Genomic DNA, 25,209 nt, shown 5'->3' on the forward strand with positions numbered 1-25,209 from the left:
AGTGCAGGGAAGACTGTTCCAAAGTTTAGGAGCTAGATAGGAAAATGATCTGCTGCCTGCACTTGATTTTGAAAAAGACGTAAAGATGAAGAAGTAAAAAGAAACATTGAATGCAACAAAATACTTAGTGTGTACAGAGTTATGCATATGTGCAGGGGTTAAATGGACGGGGCTGTCTAGGGCTGACCGACTCGATCTGCTCCCTGCATGTGTGTGGCTCTTCTAATGTTATGGAGCAGTACTCCTTCATGCCACGGCATGTATCCGTTGTGCCCTAAATCTCAAGTTTGTGTCAGTGTATACACTTACATTAATAATTGCGGTAAAAGGAACTATATAAAACTTTGTACATTTACAGCATGCGCACAGAAATCATTCTAACAATTCATGTAAGGACAACACAATTTTTTTAATGTGAGTGAGTGTTTTGAGCCTTTCTTTGTTGTATGGTGAACATTATAAACAGAGATCTTTATTATGCTGCTGCCCCTTTTAGAGCGCTCTATACAGACATACTTATTGCCCTGAACAAATTATTTCACATGATAGACCTTTACATATAGTAAACAACACCGAATAATAACTACATTCACAAAAGTGAGCCATTTCAAAAGTTTACACATCTAAATTGCACTACTGTACAATGATACCTGAAACGTTCATGTCAGTTTTTATGTTTTGTGTTGATTGATAGTTTCTTGTTTGGTCTGATCTATTAAACATCTGGTCAATTCTCCAGATCCTCCACAATCTGTATTCTTCAGCACCAGTGACTGTATGATATTGAAATTCATCTTTTGACACCGAGGTCAATTGAAAGACTTATACACAACTATTGCAAAAGACACAAACATTCTCTAATGCTCAAGAAAGCAACACTGTACATTTAAAGTCAGATGGATGGTGGAAACCTCTGAAAATGATATTTTGATTTCCATCGTTTATATAGTGTAGCTTCTGTAGGATGTTACTTCATGTCAAAATAACAACAGTCTGTGTCTACACCGCAACGCGACACAACGTTGTCCAGTGTGGACAAAATGTAAAATTGGAATGGGTTCTAATGCATTTCTAATATTTTCTGTGGTGCAGGTCTCATCCGGCGTAGACACGGTGTAAGAGGGTCACCCAGTCAAATGTTTATCTGACTTTAAGTGTTTTGTGTTTCCTTCCTGAGCGTTAGAGAGTCTTTCTGTCTTTTATAATTCTGAGAGTAAATAACTGCAATTGTCCATCTAAATAAATAAATGTCTACTTGTGAAGAAGTCTTTACGGCAAATATAGTTCAACATTAGAAATACTCTGTTGTATAGAGAGCTTCTGCTGTCAGTGAATCTCTGTCAGACAGCACACCAGTATCAAGTTTCTTCTGTGCTTGCGTATACAAAAACACACAGACTTGTAGAAATGAAATGAAGTCTTAAATGAAAGCACAGAGTTGTGAACATGAGGATACATCAGATTGAGTGGCAGCTCCGCCGCCTTAAACTTGCAGCTCTTCCTCCGGTCACTAAGAATTGAATGCATCAGAGAAATCAGCACCATCCTCTAAAAAGCTGGAGTGATCGTCTCACAATCTACTATCCACCTTTGACTACAGAATTACAAAGGTACACAGCAAGAAACCTCTGATCAGCACTAAAAATAGAAAAGCCAGATTAGAGTTTGCCAAAAAACCAGAGACGAGTTTTATGGCCAGATGAGAAAAATATAAACCTTTATTAAAGTGATGGAAAATCACAAGTGTGGGAAAAAAAGGAACGACAAATGTCAAATTTGGAAAAGCATTTTAAAGGATGAAACCAAGCGTCTGGTGATGTCTATGGGTCGCAGACTCACTGTTGTGATTGCATGCAATGGATTCTCAACTAAATACTAATTGAGTTCAATTTAAGCTAAATTACACTGACATTAGATGTTGGGATGAAACCTGAAAATATCTGTTCATCAAATTTAAAACATACATGGTTTGAATCCGTCAATAATAAGTTATGACATTCTGTACTTCCTCATATTCCTCTTGGAATCCATTTTTAGCTTTCTTCAAACCTTACAGTATTTTTTCTATACTGTCCCAATTCTTATGGTGGACATATACAACACACACACACACGTAATTGCTTTGTCTTATGCTGAATACAAGTTTGGTTTTGTGATCACAAAATATTGATACTCTGGATCACATACAGCCGTACTCTATAAAGCAGTTGAATTATGCATTGCTTTTACTGGTTTTGATTATTTTGACTGGTTTCAACCCTTGGTCTTGAAAACTGCTTGGTTTTTTATCTGGGTTGGTGAAAGTGTGTGAACCGCTTTTAAATTTGGCTTCAGGACATAGTTTGGTCTGGCAGAGTGGTCTAGAGAGTAGTTGATGATGTATCTGTGTTATGGCCCTTAGGTACAAGCAATGGGTCTGTGCTGGTGTACAACCTGACCAGCGGTCTCCTGCACAAAGAGCTGAGTGTTCATTCCTGTGAGGTCAGGTAAGAAACACTGTTTTACTTTCTCATTACCAGCATTCATACTCATCATATGATAGAGTAGATGTGCTTTCAGGCAGTAAAATGTTGGCCATTTCAGTAGCATATTATACATTCAAATGTTCATTATGCTTTAGACGTATGAAAGTATAAAACCCTCCACAGACCCTGAGCCCTCATTTCTAGCCTTCTGATTTCCATGCATCTTCATATTTCCAAGGCTAATTAATCATGTGGCCATTTTGCACTTGACAAACAAAAGGCTTTTCCTAGACAGACTGTCAGTGAGTTTTTAGTATGTGTATAATAGTATAATATTTTACCTTTATAATTGGGGTGTTTTTATGGTGTAATAAACTTGTCTTTCTTTCTTCTTGTCCCATACAGAGGAATTGAATGGGTTAGTTTGACTAGTTTTCTGTCTTTCGCCACCTCTGTTCCCAACAACCTTGGACTTGTAAGGAATGAACTACAACATGTGGACCTACGCACAGGTGAAGAACAAGCACTAATATATATACATACTTAAACATACTCCTATAAAATAATAGGAAACTCTGTATAAAAGAAAACTATGGTAAACACATTTACAATGTGTAAAATTATGCTTGTGTATGCCGGCAGGAATGATTCTTAATACGTATTGTTTGCCGATTTAGCTATTTAGTCCTTGCAGTTGCTAGCACCATGATCTAACCACTGAGCTACAAGAAAGCCTTACGCTGCCCATGAAGCCTGTCCGAATCCGTTCTGCTAACGCTGCCTCCGAAGTCATTGCCTCATTTTGCAGCAAGGCAACAAGTCAGTGGGTTTATGATCGCCAGACGCTTTTGGATATTAGAAATGATCTCACAGATACGCATTTGTCAGACTCAATACACTCTGTGAAAAAATCGCGGGTGAATGCAACAAATGATGTCTGGGATGTCCCAGATTACCCAGGCCGGTGGCCTCTAGACGTGCGCCGGAGAAACGCGGAAAACGTGGAGGAATAGCCCTGACACTCAGGCAGCCTGTCTTTATGGGAATCTTCTGCTGCCCAGGAGGGGAATTTGAGCATTGCTACGTGTTCTTAATGACATTTTTATCTTTTCTCTGCATTTGATACAGTTCATGATAATATTCTCCTGTCCAGATTACAATACTTTTTGGGATTGCAGGGGAATGTCCTTAAATGGTTTCGGTCCATTTAACTAATGGACTTATTAACTAATTTAACTTGACAAATAGATGTTTTTGTGTCCGATTGGGTAATGTCTCCTCATCTGTGGAAGACTTATCCTGTGGTGTACCTCAGGGATCCCTTCTTGCACCTACTCTCTTCTCACTGTATATGCTCCCCTTGTCTTCTGTCCTTAGTAAGCATGGGGTTTCATTCCATTGTTATGCAGATGACACACAGATATACCTACCATTGAAACGTAATGACTATACTGCTCTGAAGTCTCTATTTGTCTGTTTAGAGGAGATTAAACTCTGCTTTTCCAAAATGTTCTCTTCTGAAATTAAAGTAAATCTGAGCTAATCATCTGTACTCCCAATGATAATTGTAGTACTGGTAATATTGATATGTGTGTGGTCTTTCAGTTTTTTCTACCTCCTGCATAAAAGATTGGGGTGTGTTACTCGATAGCAAACAAAATTTTGAGAAACACATAAATGCCGTGGTAGGTAAGCTTGCTGGCCAAGATTAAACCAATTCTGTCTGGAAAAAATGCAATATAAACATGATAACCATATGCTGACTCAAGTGTTTATGTATGTCAGAGCCTGTGGCCGTGTGAACAATGCTTCAGACATGTAGCGTATGGCGCACGAGGGACCCGATTTCGAATCCCGTCTCGTAGTCCTTTCCCGATCCTCATGCCCTTTCTCCTCCACATCGCTTCCTGTCTGTCTCAACTGTCCTACCCAAAAATGGAGAAGTCCAAGCAAAGTACATCAAAAACTGTGTAAAACACAGCGTGTTTTTGCACGTTTTGTTAGTAACATAGTTAGTTTGGTTCTTCAAGATAGATAAAACATTTTTTAGATTACCCAGCCCATATGCAACCATTGTAAATATGCTGTAGGTATGCAAGCGTCCAGGTACAGGTTTCCAAATGAGGACTGGGACTTTGTCACTTTTGGGTCCTTTTTTCGGGGGATTTAAGATCACTTTGATGTTTCACTTAGACACACACATGGACACCCTTAGAACCCTTTTAATGTTGATTCTGAATATAAGTATTGCCTTTTAAGCATCCCAACCAACTGTGGGTTGAAGAAGTGCTTCAAAATTTCAGGTTTTGTTTGTAAATTGATTTGTTTTTTCTCTCTACCTGCCAGGGCGGTGCTTTGCATTTCGAGGTGAACGTGGAAACGATGAGCCAGCCATTGAAATGATTAAAGTATCACATCTCAAGTACGTGATACATGCTCACATTTTCTCCTTTTGTCGAAGCACCTACATACTTTAGTCCCAGTGCTTTTCCTCAGTGGTGATTCATGTTTTTTGGACAAACACTATGTGCTCTTAAGAATGAACGTTGTCTCTAGGGAACACATTCCCTAAATCTCTCTACTGCCTCACTCTCAATCACTTTCTATCCAGACCTTGTTTTCTATGGTGTGGCAAACTGATTGTTTTAATTGAATGTGTGTCAGTGCTTTAAAGACAAGTTTGAAATGGTTCAGTTATGCTTGATATACACTTATGTTCTAAATAACAGCAGTGTGGAGTTCAATTAGAGAGATAAATCATTCTGTGAAAAAAAACTGGTGTCTCACAGGTGGCCCTTATTCAAGGACGGAAGCAGCAAATGTTGTACTGTGCATTTCTCTCTTAAAATCTGAGTAAAATAGGTCGTTCCAACATTTTTCAACAGCGCACTTTGATTAATTAGACAATCCAGGTAAATGTGATAACTAACAGTATGAGTATATGGTTTCCTTCAGGCAATACCTGGTTGTGGTGTTCAGAGACAAACCATTGGAACTCTGGGATGTCCGCACAGGAACTTTGCTGCGTGAGATGGCTAAGAACTTCCCTACTGTCACTGCCCTGGTACTTGAACACACTCACACTCACACACACACACACACAAACATCCCAGTGGTGGAAATGTGTCTGTTATCTTTTCCTCCTGACTTTTGTGTTTAAGTGTTTGTTTACTGTGTGGTAGATCTGTATGATGACTCACACGTCATGTATGTGTTTCTAAACAGGAGTGGTCACCTTCTCATAACCTCAAAAGTCTGAAGAAAAAGCAGCTTGCAGCACGAGAGGCCATGGCAAGACAGACCACCCTTGCTGATGCAGAGCAGAGCAGCGTAGAGTCCTCTGTGATCAGGTCTGAAATGAAAAGATCAACACACTATAATGTGTTCATTTCAGTCCAATACTGTACAGTTAGTCCACAACACACACTATTAACTGAATCTACAAACATAACTCACTTCATAAATTTGGATATGTTTGTTTCTTAATACTGAACACCTGGATGAACAATTGGACTGTCCACTGGTCATAGGGCCACCACCACCTGTTGGCTTTAGGAACAGTGAACGGTGCACAATGTGCATAGATAACCATGACATATTCAAAATGTATATTGCCATTTAGATGTCTTCAGGCGAGGGCTTTTATCCAACCTGTGAATGTTTTGGAAAATTCAAAATAATTGACTGATTTAGGGGGTTAGAGAATACTTTTTTGTAGGTATGAGAGTGATGCGCCAGTGCCACCGCCACCGGTTTACTTTAGGAAAATAGTGATCAAGTGATGGTGAGCAACATGCATTTAGGCAGGTATATTTCAGGAGTCATTCAGATTCGCTTAATAAGACAAGGTGTTATCTCACTATTTCAACACAGCTGAATTTGACATTTCCTACGTCTTATGACGGGGAAGCAGGCAAAAATATAAACAGTGGAGGTCTGAGGTTTCGTGCTCTGAATATAAATGATTATAGAATACATAGCATACTTGTCTCTCTGATAATATCAAAGAAAGGCATTTGTGTGTCCCACTTTCATCAAATCCAACAACAGAAGAACCCAGAAATTGCTATGCCATGTGTAAACGTACTGTATGTAAATGATGAAATTATTTTAATATTACTATTTTTGCTTGATTAATAAGTGGTAAATTTATATTGGTACTGCACGCCACTTTACACACGGCCTGTTCACTCTCTGTCTCTCTCTCTCAGTATGTTGCAGGATGCTGAAAGTAAGTCTGAAATGTGTCAGGGCATCTCGGCTCGCGAGCACTTTGTGTTTACGGACACGGATGGCCAGGTCTATCACATTACAGTGGAAGGCAACACCGTAAAGGATGGGGCACGTATCCCTCCTGATGTGAGTGACTGCACACATACTCACATTTATGTATTATGCAGCCTCTTGCCAGCTCTGTTTTTCTATAATTTCATCCAAACTATTTAAATCTCCTTTTGATTTTCTTTATTTTCTACTTTTTCTTATGTCTCTCCCCTCGCTGAATTTGTCCACATACTGTTTATTTTTTCATTTAATTTGATTTTACCAGTATAGTCCAGCTGAGATATCAAATCTCTTTTCCAAAACGGCAGTACAAAAGGTTACTCAAATGACAGACACATGACAATGAACAAGTGCATACATGTTTCCTTTCATTTAGTCCATAAAAGCCATCAAATTATTTATGTATAACTTCTTTTCTGAAAAGGAGAAAAATCGTTAGAAGAAAATGCTGTTAGAGAAAAAGTGGTTAATGTCTTTCATACATGAAACTGAAGTTTCCTCTACTCTTTTAGGGCAGTATGGGAAGTATTGCCTGTATTGCATGGAAAGGAGACACCCTAGTTTTGGGAGATGTAGATGGAAACCTAAACTTTTGGGACCTGAAAGCTCGCCTTTCAAGGTACAGATATGTTTTACAAAACTCTTCTTTGTATATAGTAAAGTTTAGCCTGTGTCGGGAACAAAACATTGTTGCCTCAAACACTAATGCACCTACTAAACCCGGCAATATGTTGGGTTTAGAAACAAAGCTATTTTGTCTGACTGACGTGTGTTATGTATTGTTTAGGGGTGTACCTACACACCGTGGATGGGTGAAAAAGATTCGTTTTGCTCCAGGGAAAGGCAACCAAAAGCTCTTGGTCATGTACACAGATGGAGCAGAGGTCTGGGATACCAAAGAGGTGCGTGTCACTAGTGTCAGTTTTATTAAATTTGTTCTTATTGACCGAATAAACGGTTTACCTGGGTTTAAGTCAGGACATCATTTCCTACAGTCTCTGTCGCTTTTGCAGTAAGAAATGAATGACTTTAAAAATGTTTAAGTTTGGTAATTTAAATAAAGCTTTATGGAGCAAAAATTGGGTCTTATAAAATTTCAACCACGTTTATTAAAGTTGTTTTTTAAATCACTGAGATCAGATTGTTGTAGAGACAAGCCTTTGTCTCTTTTCTGGTTTGGTCATGTTCTGATTCAGTATATTTGTAAATGTGTTCTGTTGACTGCATCTGCATTAGGGATGTTCATTGTGACTGTTTAACTCTTAACCGGAAATAGAAATGTTGACCGATTAAGACCATCAGTTAAACTGTTTAAATTGTGTTTTTATTTTTATAATTAAATAATAATAATAATAAGGGGAAAGAAAGATGTTCCATAGGCCTGCTTGTGTTGACGACGGAGCGTTCAGGCGTGTGCGAGCAGGTGTAAATGCCCTCTGAAACGTTTTCTAGACTCTTTAAAATCCCATCATGCAAACCACTCGACGAAACCGGACAATTGTAATGCATCTGGTTATTTCGACCACGTTTATCAGCTCTTTACTCCTCCAAACGGACGGCAAGATAGCTTTGATCAAGCTCACGTTCATTGACACCGCAGCTAATGCAAGGGAATACCAGTACTGGAAATCATTGGCAGCGTCCCCGTACACTTTGGAAAGAATCAGAAAACGGCACGACCAGTGGTTTCCCTTCCTATTTTAGACGTGACATTAAAATACTCCATTTGAATAATGAATAAGTCATAAATAATGTCTATTTTTTGCACGGTAATATCAGATCAGATTCAAATCTGTTTAACTAAGACACATGTGGCCATTTTCAAGTGCCCTCTTTGGATATTAATCCTGGCTGGTGAAAAGCGAATGAAAGGATCTTTGGATTGAGGTAGGACTGCTATGTCTTCTCAAGAAGATAAAACTGCGCGTTCTTCTGTTTGCTTTTTATATATCAGGGCTCTAGAATAATGTTTCCTTTCTCCGTTGGTCGCACCATATTATATAGTAATCATAATGACCTTAGTTGATGAATCATTCTGTTCATTTAATCGTTCTTGTTAAATGATCTAAGCACGCTTGTGTTCTGAGGTGTTTTGAGTCACTGACTCTTGTGAGTTCAGTGTTTCACGTATGAGTTGTTTCAACAAAATGAATTGGTTTCATAATGAAAAGGAGTCATTACGTGTGAATCGGACAATAGTGGACATTGAATCGCTGTTTGATGTCAGAACATCGCCAAAGATATAGGTTAACACAGAAAACACTTCACTGGATAGGATTTTCCCTTTATGTCTGGTGCAGAACACTTGTCAGGGAAGAAAAGGCACATTCACAGCCGGCTGTAATTCAGGAAAAAATGGTTACAATTGGTTACAAAATGAGAATTCAAAAATACAGTTTTTATTATGTTTTATTGTGTTAGTTGGCTGTGTTTTTTTTATTTATTATTGCTCAAATCAAAACAAACCAACTGCAGTTTGATTGATATTAATTGGACTGCACAATAAAAAAAACATTTTAAAAAACTCTTTCCTGCAATTAGCCTATTACAAGCCCGTCATTCACCACTCATAAATCAGATGTTTAAATAAATCTTTGGCAGGACAAAAACCTGTGTACACAATCGCACCAGTGTGACCCTGTGAAATCTTACCTCGCACGTTATAAAAAACGATCACATTTTGGTTGGAATCTAGGGCCCTGTATATACTGTATTATTTTAGTATAAAATGCCTTTCTTCCATAAAAGGAAGGAGACGGGAGCCGGCAAACGTAAAACAACAGTTTGAGTAGTAAGGAGGTTTGACGCATACAACGGAAAAGCCAGATATTTATATATTTTTTTTTTTCATTTTATTCTGTTTTACGTTTATGTTATGAGCATACCTTCACTTTTTCTTGTGTATCTGCACTTCGCCACTCCAAGTCACAGCATCATTGAGTGTGTTTACATGCACAAAATAAACAGATATCTTTCAAAAATCAGCTTATAAATGAAACCTATTTTCATGTGTTTACATGCATGTCAATAAACCGGCTACGCAGAAGACCCAGATTACATGGATGGATTATTTTACTGTTACTTCTGTTCGAGACTTTTACAATTATGCTGCCAGACATGAGCACATAACACCACATCTGAGTAATAGGCAACAAACTACCTCTGCAGAGCGGTTATGACCTTTCCCCGATTAAAGAAACTGTTTTTCGTGTTTAAATGACCATACTAGTTATTCGTTTATTAAGCATAATCGGACTAAGAAATATATTGTACAATTAATATCTCCAAATACAGTTTTTTTGTTGTCTGGAAATTTCAAACGTTGTACTACTTTGCATATGTCAATGTGCACAAGAGAGTACTGGAACTTTTTTCCACTCTTCAAGGTTTTTCATCATTTGTCATCTCTTTACTTCTGGTGCTGTAACTACATCTAAATGTGCTGTCAGAATAAAGACATGAACTCCTTCAGGTTCAGATGGTCAGCAGCATCAGAGTGGGAAGGAACGTGAGTTACAGAATTCTGGATATTGACTGGTGTACGTCAGATAAAGTGGTGCTGGCATCAGACGACGGCTGTGTGAGAGTGCTGGAGATGGCCATGAAGTCTGCCAGTTACAGAATGGATGAGCAGGACCTGACAGGTGTGTTATGGTCTTCACAGGCTTGAGCGATTCACCCAAATAATGTTGAATGAAACGGCATCATATTAGAGTCAGAGTTCACCCAGCAATGTAAATGTCGTCATCATTTACTCACCCTCATGTCATTTTAAAGCTGTACGACTTTCTTTCTTCTGCAGAACGCAAAAGAAGATATTTTGAAGAAAGTTGGTAACCGGAGAGCACTGGACCCCCTTCACTTCTGTTGTATGGACACAAAACCAATGCAAGTGAATGGGATCCAGTTAACATGTTTCAAAATAAAGTCATACAGGTTTGAAATGACAAGAGAGTGAGTGAATGATGACAGCGTTTTTATTTAAGGGTGACTGTTCCTTTAAACCATTCTTTGAGCAATCAGAAACTGCAGTACACCATGTGACAACCTTGCCCTCCAGAGAACTCCGTTTACCCTTTCAGTTCATTTCTAGCTCCAGCACATAGTGTAGTTGACCCTCAAACAGTGTATGTAGGTGTGTTTAGTTTGTTGATGGTGGTGATGTAACATTGATGATATGATGATGACATGTTCTATTGTTATCTGTTTTAGATCCAGTGTGGTGTCCGTATCTTCTGCTACCACGTGCTGCTCTTACTCTAAAGGCCTTTCTGTTGCTGCAGCCCTGGTCTGATACTTTCACCATGGACATTTTTCAAATGTGTGCCACGGTCTCATCCTTGATCACATTTGCATCAAATCATTTGTCCCTTTTCTTCACATAGACACTGGTCCATTAGGCAGAAAGCGTAGCACAATGGCAAAAATCGCTAACAATTGCAGAATAGCTTCTAGCTGCCACATATAATAGTTGTTCATACAGCGCTGCGCAGACCGTTCAGCATATGAAATATTAGTAACATGAGAGTGATTAGAAAGCATACGTAGCATCCAATTTGAAATGAAAACACAGACTGTTGTCCATTTTATTAGATAAACCAAGTGACACAACGTAAAAGACACTTTCAATGTCTAAAGGCATACACCGGAGGAGCACAGCTGATAGGTATCACACATTCTTCATGCGTGAGCATAAGTTCAAAGTACTTTTTGTGTAAATTCAAAGTGTATTTAATTTCTTGTTGAGTGGGAGGCGCCCTATTTTCCATGGGTTTAAAGGGGGGCGTCACTAAAAAAGTTAGTTTAAATTATTGCTTTTATACATTTTTCGTACATTTTGAATCCGTTTTAGTACGAAGTATGTGCTGAATCATGAATTGTTCGTGAAATCATTCATATGCAGATTTCACACACAAATCCATCTGTGTGCCAGCATAGTGAATTAGACCCATTGTTGCCTACATTATTAAGTTAACACAATGCTACTTGTGCATCAGTTTGATTCACTTACTGTAGGTGTTTGTTCTGAATGAAGTATTCTTAAATACATTTTCTTCAAATTGTAGCAAACCTATTTAAAAGAATTCTGTTTTCATATTTATAAAGTAAGAAAGCCTTTTGGTGAGGTGTGTTCTGTGGTTCAATTCTTAGAGATTACATCGAGAAGGAGGAAATCAAAGGACTGATCCAAGAACAGCTCAACTCTCTCTCTAAGTACGTATAGTGCACAAAAAAACTCAACAAATGTAATTCAAGTGCTATTTCCTTCCCTTTAAATAAGCACCTACAGTATAAATAAGGTAGGGACAACATTTAGCTATAATGGTTTAAAGGAAATTTTACTCACCCACATGTCATACAAGCCGTCCGTGTGTTTATTTCTTCTGTCGTAAACAAATGGGCAATGAAGAAAGCTTTCCATGGTTCTTATCCATATCATAATACTTATAAAACATTTAGTGAGTTTGCCTCCCTGATGTTTATATGGAGAGAGTTCCAGATCTTAGGAGCATAAGCAGAAAATGCTCTATCACCCATAGAGCAGAGCCGTGTCTGGGAAACATCTAAAAAATATACTGAGAAGAGCGTAGATTTCTACACGGTTTTTAAGGAATTCATGGATTAGACAGGTATTGAGCAGCCAGGTCATGCAATGCTAGGATTTCAACATCAAAACACTATTTGACAGGAAGCCAGTGTAAAGATGATCACCGGACTTAGCCCCAGACACAATTCTAGCCGCAGAGTTTTGTACTTATTGTTGTTTGCTAATTGAGATTTCGATACTCCAGCAAGAAGTGCATTACAATACGTGAGAAAACAAAACAATTTATCAACCTTTCAGCAACTGAGAAGGACAACAATGGACGTAAACAAGCAATTTTTCTCAGGTGGAAAAAGGATACCTTAACCGAGTTCTGAATAGAAGCTTCAAAGATGACTCAAGATTTTTTTTGTTTGCTTTGAAACTCCAAAGCAACACCAATACACAATGTCAGAGGGACGGCGTTGGGCAGCTGGTAGTGGGTTGCCGATAAGCAAAATTTTGGTTCTGGAGTGGTTTAGACATCCAGTTCTTGATCATAGTAACACAGTTAGAGTGATTCACAGTGTCCACATTTTGGCCTGATCTTGAATGAATATAAATATGTGTGTCCTCAGCATAAAAATGATCGTTAAGATTGAGAGATCTTCGTAATTCACCAATTGGATAAATAAACATGCTGAAAATTAAGGGACCTAGAACTGACCCCTGTGGAACACCAGTATATAAGGGACCAACCCTAGATCTATAGCCACCCATACACACAAATTGCCTTCGACCATTAAGATAAGACCTGAACCAGTCCAGGACTGTCTCTGACAAACCAAATACATATCCAAGGGGATTAAATAGCACTACATGGTCAATGGTATCAAAAGCTGAGCTAAGATCCAAGAGAATGAGAAGGGATAGAGAGCCAGAATCAGAAGCTGTTAGCAAGACGTTAGTAACTTTGATCAACGCAGTCTCAGTACTGTGCAATTTCCAGAACCCAGGTTGATGGGGCTCAAATAGATTGTTTTCAATTAAGTGATTGTTCAATTGGGCCGCAACTATACCCTCTAAGACTTTAGCCAGAAATGGAAGACTCAAGATCGGGCGATAGTTAGAAAGAGTGTTCACATCAGTGCTTTGCTTTTCTATAAGGGGAGTGAAAGCAGCAGTTTTAAGTGCTACAGGCACAACACCAATATAATTGACTTCAACAGGGACTGTTTGTTAAGGTCCAAACTTTATCGCAGCTTTAAAAGGCTCTACACGACACCAGCCGATGAATAAGGGTTGTTGTCTAGCGAAACGATTAGTCATTTTCCAAGAAAACGACAAAGACTAAATACTTTTTAAATATACTGTAAATAAACGACCTCCTCAATGCACGTCCACGACTTCCGTATTACACAATCACGTTAGAAATGTTACTCGTGACATTAAAAATCCCTGATATGTACACAAACTGACCATAATCTCGCAGAAAGACATATAACGTGTAATTCAACATCCAAGAACTTTTGACCCGTCTTCTTTCTCCACACTCGTAAACATTAGGTTTGAACTTCCGCTGACATCACGTGTGACCTTTCCAATGTGATTATTTAGTACATGAAGTCGTGGACGCGCAACATGGAGGCACTCCGATATATTTGTTTAAAAAAAGAATATAACTTTTTATTTTCTTGGATAATTACTACATCACCCTTATTCATTGGCTGGTGTCGTTTAGAGCCTTTTGAAGCTGCAATGAAACTTTGAAATTTGGACCTTAACCAACAGCTCCCTGTGGGACATTATACATGCAGATGAAGCCAGGAAAGCTTTCCTCATGAGCCTAAATTTGTCCACATAATTCATAATAATTAATAGTTTGTGTGTTTATTTCTTACTATGAAACTTCATTTTTAGGGTGAGCTAGTCCTTAAGCTTGCCATCCTCACTTACCTTATGTTGGAAAACACACGCAAGTACTTTTTAAGCATCCTTAAGTCTTTTGTTCTTTTGTAGTGACATCAAAAGCGTTCTCCAGGATCCAAAATTGAACTTGCTGCAACGCTGCCTCCTCGTGTCGCGGTAAGTGTGTGGAGTGTTTTCACAATACCAAAATGTCAGTAGTCTGTACCAATTCTGAAACCAAAGCCAAACACCCATACATGCTCATTGAAACAAACAATTTTATTAATAAAGCACATTAGTGATACAAGTGTACAAAAGCAGTTAATAGTGTCTACATGAAGTATACAAGTTAACTGTTGTTGAAACTGTTGTGTGCTCACTGAGGTCCTCTTCGGTCTGCTGCTGGAGAAGACAAATAGAATAAACTTCTGGAAGGCAACTGACTGAACATACGTGCATAAGCAATATTTTTGTAACGTATGGATGTAAAATGTAATTAACAGATTGCTGTCTAATATAATAAATACATGACAACTTCTTAAATTAGTCCCAGTAGTAGGATCTCTTCATTGACTTTAATAGAAGAAAATTACTGGTCATTCAATGTTATGTATGTTGAATTAAGAAATTTCACCTGCTTTTGATGAAATATATAACAGAGTATCATCGGCATAGCAGTGGACGCTAATTCCATTTTCTTCTGATAATATTCCCGAGGGTCAGCGTGTACAGATTTATTTCCGGCTGCAGCCATGATTTGTCTCGCAGAATGCCACAAAGTCCTGTGAGCACCTTAGAATTTAAAGGGAAACCAAAAAATGACAGAGTTACCCTCAAGTCGTCTGACTTCTGCCCATAGACAGCAATGTAACAGACGCAGAATGTCAGTTTTGTTGCTGTCTATAGGCCGGAGTTAGAAAGCTCCCGGACCTCATCAAAACTTTCTTCATTTTGCGATCCGAAGATGAACAGAGCTCCTAGGGTTGTCAAAAGACTTGGGGGTGAGTCATTTATGGCAGAATTTTCCCTTTAAATAAATGTGTTAAATTGTGCTTTACAGAATATCCACCAGATGGTGCGTGGAACAACATACTGTACAGGCCAGACAAGACTGCCCTTAAATGCTTGGGGCGGTTTCCTGGACAACGATTAGCTTAAACCAAGACTAGGCCTTAGTTAAATTAGAATATTTAAGTTTCTTTTTTTAATGCGACTTGGCTTGAGCCCTCTCCGGAAAACCGCCCCTTATAGTTTGTTATAAATCCTCTTCAACCCAATAATAATTATGCTTATCGATTAGCATGTTGCATTTAAAAATATAATTAACATCATTCACAGTGTAATAAGTGTACATCTCAGTGTTTGAAAAAGAGTTTAGCTCCAACCCACACCTGAATAATCCTGAAGACGCTGTTTAGCTGGATCAGGTGTGTTGAATAAGGGTTGCAGCTAAACACTGCAGAGCTGTGACCGTCCAAGGATTGTTGCCCGTTTGGATTTTCATCCTGGTTCTGGCATCCATAATCGGCCACACAACGCCATGTGACAGCCGAGTGTGCTCTGTTCTTGAGTCGCTCTCATTTCACTTTGTTTTATCAGGCTGTTTGGAGATGAATCAGACATTCAATTCTGGACAGTGGCAGCTCACTACATCCAGTTCTTTGCTCAGAATCGTCAGCCCATCATATCCACCCCAGAGGGCCAAACACCTGCCGAGGATCTCCAGAGCATCCCTGTCAGTCACCTGGACATTTGCCATGACACCCTGTGTGAAAGCTCTTTCTTCCAGGTATGAGCCAATGACACTACAATTACATTTACATGTTATTTATTACAAGTACTAGATAATAAAGGGAGAAAAGGAAAGTACAGCCAAATCATCAAAGCGAATAATTCATTGAATCAGTGTTTCTCTTGCAGTTCTCCATTATGAAATATTTTTATTGCTGTTCTGCTGTAATCCATTATGGGCTAAAAGTAAAAGAAGAGCGATCTACTCCAGCGGTCTGACAGCACTTGTTAATGTCAAAAATGATTGAGATGGCCAAATGCTTGGGGATAGGCTTTTCATGATGGCTAAGTAAAGCAAAGTAGGTGCTACACGTGCTACGATAAAATCAGTCTGTGCGGAGAAAGATTTGACCAGTGTAGCACATGTGCGATACAGTTTGGTAGGTGCATTAGACACAGTTGGGTGTTTGAAGTGTTCGTCGTGGTGCTTGTTTGTGTGCATGATGTTAATCGATGGTGCACCACTATTATTTTGGTCTATATTGCGATTAAAACTTGTTTTCCATCGGCTTTGTACCTAGAGCTCAATGATTTCTGTAAAGGGGAATCCTGCTATTTAAATGTGTCCTCTGCCTGCTCTGCATGTTTGAGTGAATAAGTTGCGTCTGGATGGCGAGACATGATCAAAAGTTTTAAATGTTTTTTAGGCTATTTTGGTTGTTTGAATTGAGCCGCGCGTCTTCACAACGGAGAATCACATCACACATGCTCTCAGGAACATTTATATAATTGATCTTTCTCCACTATATCCCTTTAATATCTTTATTTAGCACCAAACGCGCTTCATTTGAACCCTTTCCCCTCGGCGCGCCAGCATTTCAAGAGGTCAAACACACCTAGTGCATCTTCATTTTCTGAAGCCCCAAATGTATTTGGATTTTTGCTTTTTGTCTTTGGACCTAAATGAAGTTATTAGTATTCAAGTCATTAAAACATGTTTTTAATAGAAAATAGAAGTTTTTGCAATAGCTTGTATGCAATAATGAATTAACCAAAACTGGACATGGCTCTTTGGTGAAAAAGGTTCCCAAGCACTGGGTCAGAGGATGAAAAACAGTCAAAGACTATACATGGACAAGATTGCTGCGTGTACAGGATGTTCTCTTTAAAGGAAAGAAATGAGAAAATCTATCTCTTATTCTCTTTGTGTCATTCAGAGGTTTCAGCTGGAGCGGGTTCATCTTCAGGAGGTGAAGAGGTCCAGTTATGAACACACTAAAAAGTGTGCAGACCAGCTTCTGCTACTGGGTCAGGTTAGTTCTCGTGAGCACTGCATTCTTTTATTTCACTGCACATCGGTATAATGAATCTGGATAAACTGAAAAAAGGGCTGTAGATCTGTTTACCAGGGTTTACAGACTAATGACAGGTAATGTCAGCTCTGATAGCAAATACTTTTAACGATAACACAAATCTAAGTAGTATTCTTCTAGTTCTATGCTATAGCAAATCTAACAGTTTTTGACCAATTCTTTTAAAACATTGCAGGAGGTACGATAGGGCAAAGTTAAAACTGGTTTTGCAAGCTCTTTGCATCCGATGGACACGCATCCTTTGTCATAGTAAAGTCTTAGGAAGGTGTACCTCTCTGAAAACGTAGACGGATATTGATCATTTTAGATGTTTAATTACGACCTGGGAGCATTGGGACAGTGAGATGTGAGATTATTTTTATGGAAATCTCAAATTCAACCAAAATCTTTATTTTTCTCTTGTTTTGGTGAAGCTCAAGTGGGAGACCGTGCACATTCTGACTCATTGTGCCAGCAGCACGGGTCTCATTTGTGTGTAAGCTTCACATAGGTCAGACGCCATGTGATGAACTTCTGCTCCGTAGGGGTCATGTGGGCACTTGAACAACTTGTGCACCACATGCCCCCCGAATCCTCAGAATAATCCTATTGTTGATTTATTTTGGATTATTGTAATTCAACATAATAAACTACATTTGTTTTTTGACAGTATATAAAGACTGACTTAGTATAATGTTTACTGTGACGTTTATGTAACAACTGTACAGTGTAATGCAATGTAAGTCGCTTTGGATAAAAGCTTTTATGTTTCTCTTTACCCCACAGACGGACCGGGCAGTACAGTTGCTCTTGGAGACCAGCGCAGATAACCCGAGCTACTACTGTGATTCTCTTAAAGCCTGTCTAGTAACCACCATCACTTCCTCTGGCCCGTCTCAGAGCACCATTAAACTGGTAGCCACCAATATGATTGCCAATGGCAAACTGGCAGGTAGAGCAACAGAAAGTGATCATTTATACAAACATCCTTTAGTTGTTTGCCATATTCTTTCTTTCCTGGAATGCAAATGGAGAGTTTTCATTCATACGATGAAAACAGAAAGTGTGCCAGTCAACCTTGAAGAAGAAAGTATATATTAGCCACATGATAGCTTTGTGAGAGGAGCAGATAACATGTTTTCATTTACTGGGAACTTAAGTTACTGCTATAGCATAACACATCATTTCTTTCATGAAATTAAATCATTTTCATGCACGGAGAAATGTTTATTATGTTGACATACCAGTTCTGGTTGAAAAATGTAATATTTTTATTAGATGAATATATTTACTATTTTCTTAAATTCTAAAATGTAGAACATTATTTCCATGACAATTAAGCACATTTTCTTTCCATTTCCAACTCCATTCTTAAACTATGAATCAGCACATCCACAACTCCTATTAGCTTATATAGCATGTAGCAGGTGTACATCGGGCTTCATATCTACCCTCTTCCTCGTGGATGCTATTAACAGTATGCTTTCCATGGTGTTGCTCTCAGCTGATTCTCTGTGCGTCTCTGTGTCTAAGAGGGCGTTCAGTTGCTGTGCCTGATCGACAAAGCAGTTGATGCGTGCCGTTATCTGCAGACATACGGAGAATGGAACCGCGCTGCCTGGCTGGCCAAGGTACTACACACACGCACACATGGTGAGACCAGGACCCAGTTGCATAAACTTAGCCGCTAAGTTAAGACCGCGTCTTAACAACTAGTCTCACTGACTAGCACTTAGTTTGGTCTTTTGCAGTCTTGCTTTTCATATATCAATAAGCCCAATCTACCTTTTATGTAACTAATTTGAAGTAGTTATGACCAGTCTTGAAGAAATAAATGAGATGACTGACTTCTAAGACTAGTCTAAGCTGTTTATGCAACCGGCCCAAGATATTTTTCACCACTTCTGTAGAATGAGTACGTAGAAGGTATGCCAAAAGCATAAATGTAAAGTTATGCATGTGACGTCACTTTCCGAACATTCCGTAACACTTCCCCTTGAGTGGCCAAACACGGTTTACAGATTCAGCACATGTTTGCGTGAGTGTTTTGCCACTTAAGGGAGCGTGTCCCGCCACTTAACGGGGCGTCTCCCTGGGTGTTCACGTGGACAAGTGATGTCAATGCATACCCTATATACATAATAGATAAATATTGAATATTCATTTAATTCTGAATACAGTCATGGAAAAAAATGAAGACATCATTCCATATTTTCATTGAATCAGCATTTTTAGATGTATTGGTCATTCCAGTTCAGTGTCTGTTGAATTTTAACAAAATCAAACCTCAGGAGTGACACAGTCATCTAACATCAAATCAAACCTCAGGAGTGACACAGTCATCTAACATCAATGTGAAAGACTGACAGCAGGCCGAAAAACAGAAATTTTCATGCATGAATATGCTCAAAAGTGAATTTGTACTTTTCTTTGCAGTATTTGAGGTCTGAAAAAATACATTAAAAAATCATTATTGGATCCCCTGCTTATTTTGCAAGTTTGCCTGCTTACAAATAAATGAAGGATCTATTTAATGATATTCTTTCTCCATCTGTTACGATAAAACTACCATCAAAATCTGATGGTAGTTTTATCGTAACAGATGGAGAAAGAATATCATCCAGACAATACAGAAAAAAATTTTTATTTAAAGGTTGCCATATCACCCTGTAGTCCAAGACTTGTTGCCCACTGAAGCTAAGCAGGGCTGATGGGAGGCATCCTGGGAAGGCTAGGTTTCTGCTGGAAGAGGTCAGCAGGGGGCGCTCACCCTGTGGTCTGTATGGGTCCTAATGCACAAGTGTAGTGACGGGGACACTATACTGAAAACAGCGCCGTCCTTCGGATGAGAAGTTAAACCAGTGGTCCTGACTCCCTGTGGTCATTAAAGATCCCATGGCACTACTTGTAAAGAGTATGAGTGTAACCCCGGTGTCCTGGCCAGATTCCCTCCACTGGCCCTTGTCAATCATGGCCTCCTAATAATCCTCACCTTCCTAAATCAGCTTGTTATGTATACAAAAGATGCCTGCCAACAGAATCTGTATCTTCCATTTCAACCTCTCCAACACCACGGTCAAGACCAAACTGGTTTCAAAGGATGTCAGGGACAAGACTGTAGACCTGCACAAACCCTTTATGGGCTACAGACAGATGCTTGGTGAGAAGGACACAACTGTTGGTGTGATTATTTGGAAATAGAAGAAATACAAAATAACTATCAATTGTCTTTGGTCTGGAACTCCCTGCGAGGTTAAAGGATTATAAAGGTGGAGAAGCTCGAACAGTTAATGCGGTGCCAGGTTACGTTGCGATTTTTTTACAACAAAAATAATTTTAAACTCAATCCTAAAATACCCAGACAGCCAATGTAATGATCTGAATCACATGATCGGATTTTTGTTCCATGGTTTGGAAATTTTGCAGCTGCATTTTGAGCTTATTGGAGGCGATGTATAGAGGATATAGAGGATTTGGAGACATCAAAGTAAAGCGAATTACAGTAGTCTGATCAAGATGTAACAAGAGCATGAATATCAGTCTCAAGAAATTCAGTAGAGAGGATTGGTTGAATTTTTTGAGAGGAGGCGCTTAAGTCTATGATCCTAAAAGACGGCTAAGATGTTAATGCAGGATAGAGGAAACGCAGTAGTCCAGGTCAATATCATTGCCTCCATGATTTTCATGTGGCCTGAAGACCACAACCTCTGTTTTTCGATTCATTCCGAAATAAGAATTTGGGGCAAAACCAAATCAGTCAAAAAGAGATTTCAGAGTGTCAGGATTATTGTGATTCTTGTGTTTGTGACGACCTCTGCTGTTGGTCCTGGAAATTGATCCTGGCACTTGAGCTACCAATTACCAGTCAACTGGAAACACCTGTTCTCAGGCATTAGGCAGTGCTTAAAAGATCGAGCCGAGCCGGGAAAGGGAGCTCTTCGGTTGTTGCCCTTTGCTTTTGTTTGGACTTTGCTTTTGTTTGGATTTTGCTTTTGGATTTAGATTTAACTTCAGTTTGGTTTATTGTCACTGACATTCCACTTTTACATTACATTACATTACACTACACTACATTACATATACTGATATTGCTGACTCTGTTCTTTATCCGTTTCTACTTTATTATCCTTTGTTGATTCATTTATATTTAAATAAATAATTATTTAAGCGTATGCTTTGTTTTCGTGTGTCCCTTGTTTTTGTTGCCACCCTTGAGCCAAGGGTCGTAACATGTTTCAGAGGCTGATCATCCGCATATCAATGAAATGAAACGTCTGACCTCTGTGATTGCCATCAAGGGTTTCTCCACCAAAAACAATAGCATGCTTTGCTCGGGGATCAAATACTTATTTACTCAATGCAATGCAAATTCATTTCTAACTTTTATATTTTGTGTATAATATAAAGTTTGATATTCTATCATTTTGTTGATATTCTGTTTCTATCCGTTAAAACAAACTTACCATTCAAATTGAACACCCTTCCTTTCTTTGAAAGTTTACAACTCTTGAGCATGCACAGTAACTTATTCTTATATTATTTCACTTGAAAAGGAAGTCGTTTAATTTGATTTGAGCCCAGGTCTGTGTCCAGGTTCTATTTCACTAGTGTTTGTTAGAGGTTTTTCAGTAAGTGAGGTTTAAATGGCTCCTCATATTTATGTGTACTACAGCACTCATCAAACAATCAGATGAATGTCATGTTTCTTTCTCTTTGCATCAGGTGCGCCTGAACCCAACAGAGAGCTCAGATGTGCTGAAGCGCTGGGCAGAGCATCTGTGTTCTCCTCAGGTTAATCAGAAGTCAAAGGCCATCCTGGTCCTGCTATCACTTGGATGCTTTCAAAAAGTGGGCGAGATGCTTCACAGGTTTGCTCTCCGTTCTTCTCTCAGCCTCTTATACCAATCATTTGGATACGTTTTTTTTAAAGACTTGATGTTCTGATGTCTCTGACATGTCTTTACATTTCCTGACAGCATGAGATATTTCGACTGTGCTGCACTGTTTATCAAAGCATGTTTGAGATATGAAGTGATGGAGGCCAATGACGATGATGTCAATATCCTTTAAGTGCATCTCTCTTTTTTCAAAGCTTCCCAGTTAACACAGTTACGTTGTGAGAATGTATCTGGACTGGACCATATTCATTCCAGCGACATAACACTGTTGTGATGACGTAACATTTGATGTTGTTGGGACGTGGTGATTACCTCCTAAAACGTACCTGGGGTCTAATTTATAAACGTTGCTTACGCACAAAACTGGGCTGGAAACGTGCGTACGCCACTTCCCATGCAAAGATTGTCATCTATTCAAAACAAACTTGATGGGAGAATGTGTGCGCCTGTAAGCAAACTCTGAGCCATTCGTACGCATATTCTGGAGACATGGGGAATTGGCGTGAGTCTTTGGTTTGATCGCATTTATAAAAGACAGATGCAGCTGTACGATTATTTCCAAAAACATACGATGCGTGCAGGGGGATGGGGGTACGAAACTAAAACATGTGCCAACAAAACACAGTTTCATTTTGATCAGTTTTCAAGTTCCACAGAGGTTCATATATTGGCATTTCTATTGTTATGCTGTACCAATTAGGAATGATCTGCTAGTGCACTTCTGATAGTTGATCAACATTAATATGGTAGTGATATTCAACAAGGTACAATCTGAATTACATTCAGCGTAGAATTACAGTAATAAAGTCATAATTGTTCAAATTAAATAGTTAAGAAATTGTCAATAGCAAAATAGAGGGTAACACATCTTTGTGTTATGCTGCATTAAGATTTGTTCTCATTGAAATGACTAAAGTCATATTCCATTCACTAGGAGTGGGTGTCTCGATACTTTTGTCCATATAGGTTATGTGCATGTGTATTGTTTTTATTTCAGGAACTGAACCAAATAACAAAAAAAGATGAAGCATTGTTTTCAAACCCTGAATACTGCAAAGACTCAAATACTAATGTTATTACATGTAATTCATATTTGATGGAATAAGCCTTGTTTTTAATGACGGCTGAATTTTCACGTGTTGTCTTTGCATTAACAGATTCTTCAACATCCTCATCGCACATTGAAATCTGACTTTACACACAAATGCTTTGACTAGTTGAAGTGCCATCATTGAAATGCATGTTTACCTTATGGACAAAAGGGCCTGTATATGGGCATATAAAATGAGAGATTTGTGTTTTATAAGATGAAAAACCCATGAAATGATTTATCAAAGTAAAAATGTTAAATATTAACCAGTTTATGTAGTACCTGTATATAGTTGCCCCAAGCATTTTTACACATGAATAAAACTTTGTGTCCTGCTCAGAGGTTAAGTCAGGACTAAGTCTTAGTTAAATTAGAACATTTAAGGTTTTACAAACATGCTTTACAAAACAAATATGGCAAAAAATGGCACTGATGTATTTTAAGATTTGTCAGTTGAAGCTGTTTTTACATTTATTTTAGGCCTTTAAGTCGCGTGTGCGTGCGTGCGTGTGTGCGTGCGTGTGTGTGTTCGGTTAAATTCAAAGCAAATGCCATTTCATAAAAATAATGATTCCTTAACCAAGCGTTGCACAAAAGCTCGTAGGTGTTTCCTTCGTCAACTATGCCAAACTGCTTCGCTCCATCGGACTAAAACAGGGAGCTTTGCTGTGGGCATCCCAGGCTGGAGAAGCAGGAAAGGAGTTGCTCGATGAGTTGTCAAAAACAGAAGGTGTGGGACTAGATCCCAGTCTCAATGACGAAAAGACGGATGACACTCTTGTAAATATGGATTGACTTGAAGAAAAAGGGTGAACTTCATGAAAAATAAAAGAGAAGTTTAATTTAATAAAGTCTCAAATTCACAGCAAGAGATCTGGTTTTAGTGTCGCTCTTTTACAGTGTATCCATATGTTAGGTATACTGTATGCAAGTATGCGCACACAGAAGCACACGTTTTATTGTACTGAAATACATTTGTCCAGTCATGTAGACACTTTATAATTTTTTTGTTGACTGTGAGATGTGTTGTGAATCCGATAACATTCCCCTAACAATTGCTAAAAACATTACCTGGTGCTGTTATGCATTTAAAACCTGTTTTGCAATTACACAATTGACTAAATATGTTTTCTTTGTGAAGTGTAACAAACCAATTAAACATTCTGGATTTGCATTATTACATTTCCTACACTTAACACTCTGCCCTACCAGGTATTACAGGCAAAATTATATTAATAAAACGGCACATTCGGATTTGTAAATTGCAAAATCACAAATACAGTAATTAATTTATTACATTGTTTTAATCATGGAAGATCATTATTATGTGTGGTTTTGTTTTGCTCGTCCTTGAAGAATTATATGTATTTAGGGAAAGAAGTTGTGAATTTGGTACATGTTTGTTGTTGCTGTAAGGTTTTTGTGTGAGATTATGTAAATGTGCTGTCATGACCAAGAGTAAACCAGTGTTGATGCACCAGGTACAAATCTTCACCATTCTTCTATTGTAATCGTTGATGTGCTCGTGCATTATTGTAAACTGGTGAATGAAGTGTCCTCTGTTCAAAATACACTTTGATTTTGGTGCGGTCACATTTAAGACACATTTTATGAAAAATAAAAAGGCACCTTTGAAAAGGGATCTGTGAGACGCTTCATATATGAACCTCTTAAATGTTGCATTTAGAACCTTTTCAAGGGTTCATTTCAGAGTTCCAGCATTAACCACAAGTAAGATTCGTTATGACAAACCAATTCATAATATGTTATTGTGCAACTAACTGTGAAAGTTAGTTGTACAGTTTAAGAACCAGGATAGAAAACAGCTCTCAATAAAATGTATTTGTGAATGATGGTTTGACATCAGCTATATATTTCCTAAGACTACAGAGCGTCTATGACCCCTACACCTTCAGTCAGGATACTGGCACAATCTGTTCTGATGCTGGACCTTTGG

At 38.6% G+C, this 25,209-nt stretch overlaps 1 protein-coding gene across 1 annotated transcript in view; it reads left to right on the plus strand.

Annotated features, from left to right (window-relative positions):
- The window catches only part of wdr11 (WD repeat domain 11), a 48,672-nt gene extending 23,779 nt beyond the window's left edge, over positions 1-24,893 (plus strand). Inside the window, exons 11-29 of the mRNA XM_079473074.1 lie at positions 2,402-2,486; positions 2,871-2,977; positions 4,812-4,887; positions 5,421-5,529; positions 5,691-5,815; positions 6,677-6,824; positions 7,262-7,368; positions 7,537-7,651; positions 10,222-10,393; positions 10,962-11,070; positions 11,901-11,963; positions 14,293-14,358; positions 15,781-15,970; positions 17,130-17,225; positions 18,051-18,216; positions 18,798-18,895; positions 21,987-22,132; positions 22,241-22,323; positions 23,845-24,893. Coding sequence (XP_079329200.1) covers positions 2,402-2,486; positions 2,871-2,977; positions 4,812-4,887; positions 5,421-5,529; positions 5,691-5,815; positions 6,677-6,824; positions 7,262-7,368; positions 7,537-7,651; positions 10,222-10,393; positions 10,962-11,070; positions 11,901-11,963; positions 14,293-14,358; positions 15,781-15,970; positions 17,130-17,225; positions 18,051-18,216; positions 18,798-18,895; positions 21,987-22,132; positions 22,241-22,323; positions 23,845-24,047 — 2,264 coding nt within the window. The 3' untranslated portion in view covers positions 24,048-24,893. The remainder of the gene's footprint in view (positions 1-2,401; positions 2,487-2,870; positions 2,978-4,811; positions 4,888-5,420; positions 5,530-5,690; positions 5,816-6,676; positions 6,825-7,261; positions 7,369-7,536; positions 7,652-10,221; positions 10,394-10,961; positions 11,071-11,900; positions 11,964-14,292; positions 14,359-15,780; positions 15,971-17,129; positions 17,226-18,050; positions 18,217-18,797; positions 18,896-21,986; positions 22,133-22,240; positions 22,324-23,844) is intronic.
- The last annotated feature ends 316 nt before the right edge of the window (positions 24,894-25,209 follow it).

The sequence above is a fragment of the Barbatula barbatula genome, assembly GCF_947034865.1.
Source record: "Barbatula barbatula genome assembly, chromosome: 14".
Taxonomy (NCBI): Eukaryota; Metazoa; Chordata; class Actinopteri; order Cypriniformes; family Nemacheilidae; genus Barbatula; species Barbatula barbatula.